Raw genomic sequence first — 15,132 nt, 5'->3', positions numbered from 1 at the left:
AATACTAATATAGTGTGCAGGATGAAGAAATCATTGTATGGCTTGAAGCAGGCACCTAATTGTTAGTTTGCTAAATTAGCCACTACGCTGAAAGCATATGGTTTTAAGCAGTCGTATTCTGATTATTCCTTGTTCACTTTAACCACGGGGAACGTTCAGTTGAACGTTCTTATTTATGTGGATGATATGATTATTGCAGGGAATGATCAGGAAGCTTTACTGAACTTCAAAGCTTATCTTGGAAAATGTTTTAAAATGAAGGATTTGGGTGCTTTGAAGTATTTCCTAGGCCTTGAAATTGCCAGGGGGCCGCAGGGAATTTTTATGTGTCAACGCAAATATGCCTTGGATATCATAATCTGAGGGTGGCCTATTGGGTGCCAAGCCGTCAGAGTTTCCTATGGAGCAGCACCATCAACTCACTTTGGTTGATGGGCATTCGCAATTTGCATGCTCTAACTTGAGAGAGGGTGTTAGGACTTTATATAGATATGTACTACTATTAGGAATAAGATTGTTAGTCCTAGTAAGACTCTCTAAATAAGTTGTATAAATATATTTCAATGATGAATGAGAAAGGGGAAGGAAATTCACCATACTATATCAAAAAATCTGATCCAACCTCGTTGAGAATATTATAAGCTCATCATCAACCATGTAAATATATATCAATCCAATCTGTAACCAATCATTATGTTTCATAATGTTGCACAAAGAAAAATGTTTCATGTTGGAGATTTTAAGAGAATCATTGACTGAAATTAATGAGTGGTGGGGGTAATCGTAATCTCCTATTATCTTTGCGTCAGTCTCAATTATTAAATAAGAGGCTTTCCATGTCAAAGATTCGTTTCACTACTTTCCATTAATCTCACTACTACCTTTTTTTTGTTTCTTTATATGAATATCCCTAATAAAAATTAATTATACATACTTTCTCTTGCTCTCGAATTCAGGTCCGTATATCATGAGTCGCCCAATTTATTTGGTGCATTTTGTAATCAGATCTCCATTATGCTCCTAATAAAATGCAATGTTTTTTCCACAATTAATTGCAACTTTGGTTAATTTACAAACCAAATTTCAGCTCACTGGAAATTTTTAATATAAAAGTAGACCTAATTGCTAAATGGATTAAACTAGTCACCGAGAAAAATTAATCTAGTTATTATTGGACTAATTCTCTTTTTAATATTAGGCTTACTATTGCCTAATTTTAATTTAAAAGTAGGCAATCTATTACAAGACAAACTCTCAATCCTAATAAAAACTAGTGTTAATCTAAACTATGTTCATAAATTGATAGGTTATGTCCATAAACTCATAGCTTAGTTATTAGTTTATGCCTACAACTTGATGAGTTATGTCCATAAACTGATGAGATTGTATCGATAAATTAATGAGTTATACCATAAATTAATAATTAATATATATCAGTAAACTGATAAGTTATGCCATAAACTAATACTCCCTCCGTCCCATAATATATTTACTATTTCTTTTTGCACAGTTTTCAAGACGTATCTTTAACCTATGATATCTTCTATTTCATATTAGTAAAAGATATAAAAAGTTGATATTATAAATGTACACATTGTGGCAATCTAACAAGACCCACTATGAGTATGTTATTTTATACACATTAGTGAGAGTATTTGATCAAAGTTTTTAAAGTTTGACTATTAAAATAGAAACAAGAACTATATATTGGGATGTAAGGAGTAAAAAACTGAAGATTTTGTCACAATAACCATTAATCTATACAAATATATTAAAAAGGCGTGCGTAACAACGTCGATGCGCCACGTGGCACCCTCCTCCTGCCACCAGAATTTTGCCACGTGTATGTTAACCAACAAAGTTAAGTGGTCATTATTTAAAAAATAAATATGCTGAAGCCTGAGCTCGAACCTCTGACCTTATGTAAGGGTTTTCAAAGAATCACCATCTGATTTAACATCTCTTGGTGATTCATGTTTTGGCAAAATTACAAATATTTGTTGTAATTAGTTAATGTTATTAAACATATCCCTTGCGTCCTTAAAAATAAATAAATTTGCATGTTTATTAAAATTAATTATGTATGCATGATACCATTTGAAAAGCAGTGTTAACCACTACAGTACTACCCTTATATTTACAGTAATACTATAAACAAAATTTGATCATAAGTCTGTATTAAAGATGGGCCTAGACCGCATCCACGTCTAATATATTGAAAAGCGTTCCTAAGACGTATATGTGCCATGTGTCACCAACCCTTATTGAGTAACATTCTATTCACGTCTTTCTCATATAGTAAAAAAAAACGAAGTATACGTGAACATTCGAACCCACAACCTCAAGTATGAAAGAAAGAGATACAACCATCACTCCACTATACTATTATTGCTTATTTAATCAAAATTAATGATGACGTATGATAAGAGAAATTTTGAAATCCATATAATGAATGACATAATTTTATAAATAAGTATGCGATGACTTATCTAACTACTACTAAATTGTAGCATAGAAAAAACCGCGAGGCATCGCCCGGGTCTAAACCTAGTAAAATATTATAAGGTACTTTCACTTCATTAATAGCAAAAACAAATGCTTTCCACTGTAACTCCAATAGGCAGTGATCAATGGATTTACTCCTTTTTCTCCTTGCCATCCACCAAGCAACTATGCCCAATTCGAGAATGGCGCGTAACATCTTATTAAATTTTTCAAGTTTTGATATGAACCAATATAAAAAGTACTTTTCCCATATTTGAATCATTTATTTTAAAAGATACTCTTAAACTTCATTTTAATTGTTAAAAATAAAGTGTTCATACTAGTATTTATAATAAACACTAGCAAACCTAATTATATATCATCTTTACTCCACAAAGAATGCAACACTGGTATTTTTTCGAGTCCACATGTTAAGATGAACGGTCATGGCAAACCTGCTCCTCTCGCAAGTTAACCAGGCCTGGGTTTACAAAGAAACACTTTGAGATTGGGGAATGGTAAGGGAAAATCCTCTTCGAAGTACCCCTATAGTGGGAATCGAACCCCCAGCCCTTGATGTTGTAAGGTTCTTTCCTTATCACTAGCCCAAGCTGCTTGGTACATAGGCAATACTTGCATATATATGGCTCGATGATTTAGGAGGTAGTTGGAAATGGAGCATGTTTTCGTATTTATGTTGAATTAAGGAAAATTAAAAATGTTTCAGGTGTATCTCTTTTTCCCTTCATAAAAGTGTTGCATTTTTTAAAGAACTACCTAAAAGGCAAATGTTGTATTAGAACGGAGGAAGTATATATATGTTTATGCCGATTTTGTACTAAGTACGTCAAAGGAAAGGGGGAGCCAACAACAAGATCTATATACTAAACCAAGTGATTAAATCTAGTAATGAAAGTAAATGACGAAAGTAAAATAAAAAAGAACAAACAAATTGTTGATGCGAAAAACCCAAATGACAGGAAAAATCGCGGGTGACACTCTTGATCACCAATCCACTATAGGGCTGACGTCGTCAATACAGATGAATGATTACAACAATGCTCTTTTTTCCTCCTCACAGCAAAGAATATTAATGGGAGACTAGAAAATGATGAGAATGCTAGAGTGTTGAGTCAATGTGAGCTAATGAGAGAGCTGACCTAAGTTACATGAGATATATATACATAATATGGAAAGATCTAAGTAGCCGTTGCCATTTTCCTCCTTGAGCGGCCCACATCGGCGCATTAAGCAATTGCTTCCCTTTTTCTTCTCAACTGCCATATCATGGGGCATTATTTGATGTTGACTTCTTCATTCCTTTGATAACCAAAGGCCCTTATCCCTTTATTCAAACACAAACCATAATGCCGCCAAGATGCAAAATGTTGGGCCCAACAATTGCCCCTAATTGACGTGTAATGTCTGAAAACCGCTTTTCGATAAAACCGTCAATTATTAGCCTAGAAACAAGCGCCTGCTTTTTCCAACTGCCCACGCGATCCTTATTTATGCCTTGTCGCATCATAACTTCATCCTTTCACCTACTCCCCTTCTCTCCTTCTCTCTCTTCAAAAGTTGTTGCGTCTTCAAAGTTCAAGAATTCTGGCCATTCAAGCATTTCGCCAGTTTCGTTCGACCATAATACCAGGTAACTTCCTCTTTCCTTAAATCTTAGCTTATTTCCATGGCCCCCAAAGAGAATCAAAAAATTAGGAAATCTTGAAGAGCCCCTGAAACTGTGGAAAATGCCAAAGGATAATTTAGGTTGCTGTTGGGGTTATTGGGGGGGGGGGGAAAGTGTAGCTAGTGAATTTTCGCAAGAAGAAGTAGATGCATTCTTGGAGAAATCTGGCCTCCCTATTTCCACAAAAGGTAGGGTTTCAAATGTGAACGAACGTCTTGAAGATTCCCTAGAGGGATGGTAGTGCTTTACGAATATCCTTTCAAGATTGGATATAAAGTTCCCCTCAACCCCTTAATGACTAAACTCCTAACAGTCATGCAAGTCAACTCTACCCAGAGTATGCCCCTGGCATGGAGGGTAGTTCATGTAATTGATAAGCTAACAAATGACATGAATATGGAATTCGGGTTAGAAGATTTTTTGTATTTGTATGAGGTTAAGAAGGTTGAAAACACAAGATACACCTTCTTCTTGAAATCTAGGCATCACTCTTTAGTAAAAAATTCTGGGGCCAACGATAGAGGGCGGAAGAAAAGATACGTTTTTGTGAATAAGAAATCAATTGGGAAAACTTATGGATTCTTGCGCGAAGGGTGGAATGTCGGAGGTAATTACCCCTCTACTTTGACATGCCGTTGTCTGAATATGTTTATGACGCAGTCTAATTTTTTTCACCTTTGCAGAAGTGTTACCCTTGAAGATTGAAGAAACGGACTACACAAGGACGAAGGTCAATCACTTACTGCGGAAGTACTCGGCTAAAGAACGGACGTTCAGGAACAGATTTGAATTGTCTTTGTCTAACGGTGACGCTTTGCCCCAGTCTACTTAAGAACATACCAACAATACCAACGAGCCAAGGAACAATACTTCTCCATCGATGGCGTCATGTATGTACTTCTTCCCCCTCCTTGATCTACTTAAGAGCTTCTTCTATTTTCATATGGGCCACGTGCTCTGACGCCGTTTATAATTCCCAGAAAACACCATGTCCAATAGATCCAAAACTCCCAGCGTCGTCCTCTCCGAGTCCGAGATGCTGGAACGGGGGAAGAAGAGGAAGATGTCCTCAGGATACCTGACAGTGACACCATCCGCAATGATTCCTTCCAAGGTCGCCAAGACCTCCACGCATGCGACGTCCCTAAGTCTGCAAGGAAACCATCGCAAGAGGGGCAGACTTTCACCATCACCCTTCCGAAGAACTTCTGCGAGATTACTGCGCTGACAATCTTCCTAGCGGCAGAAAAATTGGCGATTCTCGCTCCACAACGCCGTCTGGCCAGTTTGCCACTGACGACAGTGGCGAGCAAAGGGCTTGCTCTGTAAATTTATGTGAGTTTAAAATACGTATTATTTGTTTCATGACTTAATGTACCTTCTAACGGCGTCTATTCATGTAGGCTGTCCAAAATTCCTTGGCTCTACGTTCCACAACCATCACTTTGGAGAAGGAATGCAAGACTCTTCGCGAGAAACTGAAACGGTCTACTACAGCTTTGATGGAGGCAGAGGGGAAAGTCAAAGACCTCACTGCAGAAGTTGCTAAGGAAAAGGCGCACGCTGAATACTACTTAGTCGACGGAGATGATGTTGTTGAAGGAGGAGATGGAGCTGACGGTGACGGGCCTCCGTGAGGAGTTGGTTAACGCTGCTAGCCGCTACACTTGGAATACCAAGGCACGACTGATGAAATAATTTATGGAAGGGCAGACGTTGTCATGGACCCCAGAGGCGGATGTCAGGCAGTTCATGGAAGTATTTGGGACCTCAAAAGATCTTCTACCTGACGGCGTCAGCGCAAGTGACATTGCTGCTACTGGTAATTTCGTCGTCAATAAAGACACTCCTAAAGTTGCCTAGAATTTTTTGATTCCTGCAAGGTGTTGTGACACCTAAAAAAAATTAGTTTGCATGTAATTATTTTTGGTGGTGATGTGTTGCCAAGTTTGGATATTATGTTTTACGTTGTGTGGTGGTGTTATGGCACCTGTTTGATAATACTTTAACTTTTAGCTTGTATGTTTATGGCCTTCATGGCAACACTTTAAAATTTGGCTCGTGCGTTAATATAGTATGTTATATTTGTAATTAATGCATTTCGTGTGTGTAGTTATGCGCGCAAGTGTATGTATGTGTTAGGTACCTTTTAGGTCGAGACCCAGTCGCTATTAGTTGCAATGAAGGGGTTATTACCACTTCCAACTAAGCGCATTTGGTCTATTGTAGTAACCTTCTCTAGGTGTTCGCCCTTGTTGTGGAGAAGCCACGTTATTTCACTTCACACCATGGAGCATTTATGTATTTGTGATAGTTGTCCATCATCCATAGAGGCTTGTATGTTACCCTTTTATTGACGTCAAGTGCGGTATCACCAAGGGTCCAGCGTCGAGTGGGTCTGGTTTGGAGAGTCTGCTTTCATTCAACACATGATAAGATAGCTATTGACGTCGCCAACAACTCTCAAACCTTTGAGTTAGTGATAATTTAAAAATGATGCCATAGAGCCAGTGTCGCTGGGAACAAGATGACAATACTGGAATTAAAATGGCGTATTACTTACTTTTAATGGTGTCTGCTCCGTTCAATGATACAAGGGTAAAAAATGATAAAGTTTAAGGTGGATGGAGTTCCAACTCCTTTGGATTTGCTTACCGTCTTTAGTGCACAACCTATAGGTGTTGTTACCCACTATCTTTTGGATATGGTATGGGCCTTCCCAAGCCGGTGCTAGCTTTCCTACATTGAGCTCCTTAGTGTTTTGAATGACTTCTCTAAGGACCCAGTCCCCTAATTTAAACGTCTTTGCCTTGACATTTTTGTTGAAACTCGTGGCGACAATTTGTTGTTGTGATGCCATGCGGACAAGTGCAGCTTCTCTTAACTCCTCACTGGTGACGAGATCATGACTCATTTCTTCCTCGTTCCTTTTCAGCGTCAACAACCCATACCTGGTCCCTGGTATTCGCACTTTTGGGGGTAGAACTGTTTTGCAACCATATACTAAGGAGAATGGAGTGTGCCCCATATCGTCGTCTAGGGAGTAGTTTTTTTTGCCCAAAGGATTGACGGGAGTTCCTTTGCCAACTTGCCTTTGACTGCCTTGAGGCGTCGCTTGATGACTTTGATGATTGACTTGTTACTCGATTCGGCTTGTCCATTTGTCTGTGGGTATCTTGGCGTTGTGGTGCTTAGCTGTATATTCCATTTCGCCAAGAAATTTCGTGTAGTGGTACTAATGAACTGAGAACCGTTGTCTGAAATCATTTCTGAAGGGACCCGGAACCTGCAAATGATGTTTCTTCATATAAAAGTAATAACTTCTTTGTCACGTACCTGAGTAAAAGAGTCGGATTCGATCCATTTTGAGAAGTAGTCTGTTAATGGCAACATAAATACTTTCTGCCCTGGAACTTGAGGCAATTTACTAACAATGTCCATCCGCCATCTCATGAACGGCCATGGGGTAATGGTGGGATGCAACTTCTTTCCTAGCTTATGTGACATGGCAGCATGTTACTGGCATGCATCACATCTTTTGGCATATTCATTGGCGTCATGAAACAACGTCGGCCAATAGTATCCCATTCGCAGGGTCCTGTTAGATATGCTACACCCACCCGAATGGTTGTCGCAACTCCCGTCATGCATTTCTTGATGTACTTGTTGGCATTCGTCGCCGTCAAGGCATCTCAAATGGGGTCTTGCAACAGTCTTACAGAAAAGGACACTGTCAAGCAGAACTGTAATACTCCGTATTTTTGGAGTTAATTCTTTAGAATTAAGAAAATATAAAGAATATAATAAAAAAGGTATTTTAGTATTATTTACAAAAAATAATACTTCCTCTATTTCTAAATAAGTGCAACACTTCTTGTTTTCACGTTTGCCAATGCATTATTTTAACTATTAATATCTTCAATTATCAATAAGTAAAAATTATAAAAAGTTGATATTAAAAAATTCACATTCAGACGAATCTAACAAGATCCCACATGACTATGTTTTTCCTAAAATGTAAATCACCAAAGCTAATTAAAGTTTAAACTGTGAATAGTAAACACTATGCAAATGTTGCACTTATTTTGAAACGGAGGAAGTAATAGAATAATAATATTATGGTTCGGTTTAGTTAATTTCGGAATTTAAAAGATTAAATCGAGTCCTACTAGACCTAGAGTTGCCACACTATAAATAGAGAGAAATATAATAAAAAAATCAGAAAAAAACCCTAACTCTCTCTTTTCTCTCTCAGCCGCTTTTCCTTTCTTCTCTCTCAATTTCTCTCTCCTCTCTCTCGATGTTCTCTCTCTCGCTGTTCTCTCTCTCCTTCTCTCTCTCGTCGCCTCCTTCATCTCTTTTGACGAGGTGTTGTGCGAGCGAGTGTGACGCGAGGTACCACAAAGGTTTTTGCGAGCAAGGCGGTACGAGTCGGGCGAGGGCTGTGCGAGTGTCGTTGCGGTGTGCGACGAATCGCGAGTGTCGTGCAGTGCGGTGCGACGTACGAGCGACGAAGAGGTTGTGCGAGTGAGTGCGCGGTCTGCGACGAGAAGCGCTCGAAGTTTGTGCGAACGACGAGGGTGAGTTCGAGGGGCTTGGGCGAGGCTGGTTGTGCGAGCGTTCGCGACAAGAATGTGCGATAAGGCTGGGCGAGCAGTGGTGAGTGCTCGGGTGTGTGCGAACCTTCGACGTGGGTGGTTTCGTTGCGAGGGCTGTGCGCGTGCTCTACGAAGTGGTGCGACGAACCTGGTTGTGCGCGCGGGAGTGGTGCGCGAGTGTGGTGTGGTGCGCCGTTGTCGGAGATCGGTCACCGGAGTTCAGTTGCCGGCAGATTAAGGGGTATAAAACCTAATATGTATGTGATATTATATTAGTTTAATATTATATTCTGTTTTATATTTAATTTAAGTTGTAAATAATTAATTTGTAATTCGAGTCAATTAGTAACTAATTACGCGATATAATTAGTTTAAATTATTAATATGATTTAAGTTGTGAATCTGGTTTTGGGATTGTAATTAAGTAAGGTGGGAAGTAAAGAAATTAGATTATTGTTATTAATTGGAAGTATAACCTTTCTATGCGAACCTGATTTTGGATACTGGACATAAGACTTGGTTGGACATAAGATTGATTGGACATATGACTTGAATGGATTTGGTAAAGGTAGTGGATTATTACACGAACTAAAATCAGTTTGCTCACTAACATAGACTCCTAAAAGACGCTAAACTCATTAGAATAGAAAAGAAAAGGAAGTTCATGAACAATGAGTTTAGTTATCATTTATATTTCGAATTACTAAGTCGTTATAGTTAGTTACGTATGAGTTGATAATATTATCAAGGACGTTGCACTGAAGTACTTATGTAATTGTTTAGGTCCCAATTTCATAAGCGACACGTTTGGTTAATACAACGAAAATTCTCCCTTACAAGGTACGTATGTGTACCAGTTTAGTTACAAGTACTAGTATCATGATTAGGTTGCGATGTATTCTATTGGAACCTAGAATCATGATAAGGAACGTTTTGATTCTAGAGATTGTTTGGTAACATGTTTATGATTGGAAATCGATATGTTGCATTGGAATGCGTAATTTCTATCGTATTATGAACATGAGTATTATATTCGTATTATCTGATCCATGGTGTAACAAGAGTGTTACAAGAGAAAAGATTTGAGTACTGTAACTAAGAAAACATGTTAAATGATTCTACGTTGTTGTGATATGAATGGACAGTACTAAAAGGGAATTATGGCAATAAACTTGTAGTTGGACTCCCTACAAGTGATTAACAATGGGGGAGTGTGGGACTTGTTCTACACTCCTACGCAGGCCTACTGTGACGACAATAGTGTCCTTATAATTTTGATAACTCAAGTAGGCGGAAGGTTCTGTAAGATCTTAGGGGTATGCATACTAAGGTGATGGCTGTGAGACGGAACGAAACCGTATTTGCATTTCATCTAATAGACCAAGTTGTCTATTAAGGATTAAGTAGCTTGTATGATTCTAGTAAGATGACGGTGCCCGTTCGCTGCCAACAAAATAAAGAGTAAAGGATGTAATGTTATCGTAGTATCATGCTTAGGATTGTTCATTATTGCTTTGTTTATGTTTATATGCATGCAATGGTTTATTCTATACTCAGCATAGCTGATTGCGTGTTATTATGTGTTTGTTGACCTGTGATGAACCATTGATGCTACAATGGGGAGCAGACTAGGGCACTGGTGCTGCTGCATGATACTGAGCATTCGGGGGTAGTCCTTAATCTTGGACTTTATAGCTTTTGAATTAAGTATGACAAGAATATTAGGATTTACTTAATTAGTTGTGTTTTGAATAAAAGGGATCGTTGATGATTCTCGAGTTGTAGTTACATTTTTTTATTTCCGCTGCATTTCAGTTTTCGAGACAATGATTTGAGTTAACGTTCTTTCTTATTAAGCCTTGCATTTCATCGCGGCGGTAACACTCCCAAAGTCGATGCGACGTAGTCGTAGACGTGTATGGATTTTGGGGGTGTTACAAGAACGTACATTGAAGATTTAAAACATACCTTTCGAGCTTGTAATTTATCTTCGGGAAGGACATCGTCTTTAAGATATGAAATGATCGGTGTTTGCCAACTTTGGGACGGCGTCATGACTGCGTTGACGACGTTGTTGTTGACTGGCCGACCAGCTGTTGGCGTTGAGAGATGTACTATAGGTATATTCTTGAATCATGATTTCCTCATGGCTGAACCGATGTTTGCTAGTGTGTCTGCCTGCGTTTTGATCCATGGGATTTGGTGAATGTTAAAACTTGTACATGCTTTTACCTTTGATTGAACGGTGTCCAAGTATGCCATCATTTGAAAATCTTTGGCGGCGTATTCTCCTTTGATTTGACTAATGATCAGCAATGAACCGTTGTAGGCTTCAATTTCGGTGGCTTTCAAGTCTTTGGCCAGCGTCAATCCAGCAAGCAATGCTTCACATTCTGCTTCGTTGTTGGTAACTTTAAAATCACAACCGATAGCTCGAGTTATATATGATGTCCCCTTGTGACGACTTCAGCAATATTCCGAGTCCAGCCCCTCGAAAGTTGGAAGATCCATCTACATGCAAGATCCATTTATTGTTAATCATACTAACATCTAGCATACTTACCTTGCTTTGCGCTGACGCCTCCAGTCTTGGGCTGAAGTCAGCCACAAGATCTGCCAAGTCCTGTGATTTTATCGTCGTTCGTGGCTGATACGTGATGTCATAACTATTGAGGGTGATTGTCCACTTACTTATCCTCCCTGTTAATTTCGACCGCCTCAAAATATACTTAATGGGATAGTTAGTTTTCACATGTATGGCATGTGCCTTAAAATAACGTTTTAGTTTTTTGGACGCTGTCACTATTGCTAGGACTAGCTTTTCCAAAGAAGAATACCTGGTTTTGGCGTCGACGAGGGCTTTACTTACATAATAAACAGGCGACTATCCCTCTTTTCCTTCTCTGGCTAAGACGGCGCTGACCGAAGATTCACTGACGACGACGTAATGTTGTAGTGGCTCGTCAGCGGATGGCTTGGAGATTAACGGCGACGTCATTAGATATTGCTTGAGTTCTTGTAATGGTTGCCCATGCTGGTCAGTCCATTCAAAGCCTTTGTTTTTCTTTAGAACATCATTGGAATAATCGACATCTGTCGGATGACTTGGAGATGAATCGGTTTAACGCGACGACACGACCAGTAAGCTTTTGCACCTCCTTCAAGTTCCATGGAAATTGGATGTTGAGGATGGCTTTGATCTGGTCGGGTTAGCTTTGATGCCGCGTTGTGTGACTGTGTATCCCAAAAATTGGTCTGCAGAAACTCCAAAAGAACATTTAGTAGGATTTAATTTCATGTCATACCTTCTAATGACATCGAATGATTGTTATAGATACGAAACGTAGTCACTTGCAGCCTTCGACTTCACCAACATGTCGTCAATATACACTTCCATGGTGTCCTCTATCTGATCTTTGAGCATGGCGTTGACAAGATATTGGTATAGTGGCACCGGCATTCTTCAATCTGAATGGCATGACCTTGTAGCAGTAGATACCGCGGTCGGTAATGAATGATGTCTTTTATTGATCTTTTGGATGCCTGAGTATTTGGTTGTACCCGAAGAACGCGTCCATGAAAATTAGCAGCTCGTGTCCAGCGGTAGCGTCCAATAAGGCATCGATGGTGGAAACGGGTCTTTTGGGCAAGCTTTGTTAAGATTAGTAAAGTCGATGCAAACTCGCCACTTGCCATTCTTTTTTCCTATAACAACGATGTTAGCTAACCAATCAGGATACATAACGTCCCTTACCTTACCGGTGTCAATCAACTTCTGGACCTCGTCGTTGATAATCTAATTTCGTTTTGAGGCGAATTTCCATCTCTTTTGTTATACAGGTTTGTAGAAAGGGTCAATGTTGAGTTTATCCGTGACAAAATGTCGCGATCTATAGCTGTAACATCTTCGTGTGACCATGCAAAACAATTAGCGTTAGCCGTTAAAAATTCGATTACCTACCGTCTGACGTCAGGAGATAGTGATGCCCCTATTTTGGCAGTTTGCTCGGCCTTGCTAGGGTTTAATATGACCTCACGCACTTGTTGTTCGTCAAAATCTTGCTCTCCCAACGCTTGCATTTGTAGTTGCTATGCCTCCATTTTTCATGGCATGAGAGACGTCTTGTAGCACATTTTGGCAATCCGTGCCTGTTCCCTTTGATCTCTTGCACTTCATCGACTGATGATTACGATGACGGGACAACCTTCATGCTAAGGATCCAGGTCTGCCTAAAATGACATTATAAGAAGAAGGACAATCAATGACATAAAATTTAGTAGGCATGTTTACTCCCTTGGCGTAGGTAGGCAATGTCAATTCTCCCATGGTACGTTTGGCCTCGCCACTAAATCCGACGAGGACGGTGGACTTTCGGATGATGTCGCGTTCATCGATTCCCATATCTTCCAAGGCGTCTTTCATGAGAAAGTTGGTTAAGCTGCCATTATCCATTACCACACGTTTGAGTAAAAAGTTACTAATAGTTAGAGATATTACCAGTCTGTCGTGGTGAATGTCACTGTCGTCACCGAGGTCACCATCGTCGAACATGACGGGCATAGCTTCAAGTTCAGCGTCACGCGCGCGGGTGACAAAGCTCTTTTGGGACGGCGTCTTGACTAGGATCGTCTCTCGCGTGTCGTTTAGCTGCATAATAGGTCAGTCCACAGATATCTGATCCACCACTAATAACATTGATTACCTTTACATGCGTCGGTGACGAAGACGGTTGTCGGCGATCGTCGTACTTGGACGAGGTTTGCTTTCCCTTCTCGGTCAATAGATCTTTCAGGTGACCTTGCTTGAGGAGGTAGGCTACTTCTCGTCTAAGCGCGACACATTCGTCAGTGTTGTGTCCATGGTCACCTGAAACTCGCACCATTTGGATTTGTCTCGCCGAGGTGCTGGTTTGTCACTTCTGAAAGGCCATTTAACAGCACTACCGAAAGAATGCAATGTATTTACGATACCTGAGGTGTTGACGCTGAAGCCATATTCAGTGAGCTTGGGTGGTAGGCCTGGATCGCTTTTCCAGTCTATGATTGATCCGAATGACGAACGTTGTGGACTTGCTGCTGACGGTCGTAGGGCTTTTGACGCCACGAACTTTGTTTGGTAGTTGCAGACTTTCGGCTGTCTAAGCCGGCATACGCCTTCTTTGACTGCATGTCTTCCTCCAACCTAATTTGGGCTAAAGCCTTGGCCTGGGTGTCTTGTAACGTCGGACAGGGATAGTTGGTCGGCTCTTGATAAAGGTCTGACTCCTCATCTAGCCCTCGCCTAAAGGCTTCAATGGTTGTTCTGGCGTCACAGTTTGGGATAGATACTTTCTCCCTGTTAAACCTGCTCACAAATTCTTTCAAAGATTCATCAGATTTCTGCACAATTCTGTGCAAATCACTAGCTTGTTTTTCCATTTTTTGGCTGCTAGAAAATTGCATATTAAAAGCATTAATTAATTGAGCAAAGGAGGAGATAGTCCCGTTATTGAGATTGATGAACCACTGCTGTGCTGACCCGTTAAGCATCGAGCCAAAACCCTTACACATACATGCTTCTCGCATGTTCTTCGGGATGGGATTGTGATGATCCTCTGTTTTTATCGTGCGACATGGTCGTTAGGATCGGTGATGCCGTCATACAGCTTAATGGTTGGGACAAAGAATCGCTTCGGCACTTCGATCATGGCAATAGGATCAGCAAAGGGTGAGTCTGCATAGTTATTCGGTGTTGCCTTCTCCGTGGGGAGAGGGACGCCTGGAATGCAAGCGATCATATCTTCCAGCTACTGTAGACATTGTTGGACAGTATCGTAAAGCAGGCCCACGACTACGCTTGAAACAGTCTCTTTGAGGGATTTGCGCCGACATCGTCATCATTACCATCATCCTTGTCCGACTCGTCGCCGTCCTCAAGGATGTCATAAGTATTTTACTGGGCCCAACAATATATATATATATATATATAATATATATATATATATATATATATATATATATATATTATATATATATAATTATATATTATATATATGGGTAGGATCACATGAGAATGCTCTTTACATTAGAAATGAGAATGAATCTCAACCACACGATTGGATTAGAGTTACAACCCTTGTTTATTAGAGTTATACCCCCCTAAAAAATTTTGAGCCCAAAAAGAAAAATAAATCTTGAATTTTTTTTCTAATATTCTTTTTTTTTTTGGAGTTACATCACTTATTCATAAGAGTTATAGCGCGTAAAATTCATTCTCATTTCTGATGTAAATATGCTTTCTCATATAACCCCTCCTAAATGATTTTGGCCTAAACTGAGATCAAACCCAATATACCAGAGGCCATGGCAGCTCCTCAAACATTA

General features: G+C 39.8%; 1 protein-coding gene across 1 annotated transcript; it reads right to left on the bottom strand.

Annotated features, from left to right (window-relative positions):
- Positions 1 to 12,976: 12,976 nt before the first annotated feature.
- On the bottom strand, positions 12,977 to 13,652 carry LOC104894903 (uncharacterized). The gene is made up of 2 exons (XM_010681270.1): positions 13,473 to 13,652; positions 12,977 to 13,417 (listed from the first exon to the last, which is right to left on the bottom strand). Exons 1-2 carry the CDS (start codon positions 13,650 to 13,652, stop codon positions 12,977 to 12,979), a joined length of 621 nt encoding a protein of 206 aa, XP_010679572.1.
- Between the last annotated feature and the right edge of the window lie 1,480 nt (positions 13,653 to 15,132).

The sequence above is a fragment of the Beta vulgaris genome, chromosome 1 (assembly GCF_026745355.1).
Source record: "Beta vulgaris subsp. vulgaris cultivar EL10 chromosome 1, EL10.2, whole genome shotgun sequence".
NCBI classification, from domain to species: Eukaryota; Viridiplantae; Streptophyta; class Magnoliopsida; order Caryophyllales; family Amaranthaceae; genus Beta; species Beta vulgaris.
The sequence above is the reverse complement of the archived record's forward strand: the minus strand, read 5'-3'. Positions and strand labels throughout refer to the sequence as shown.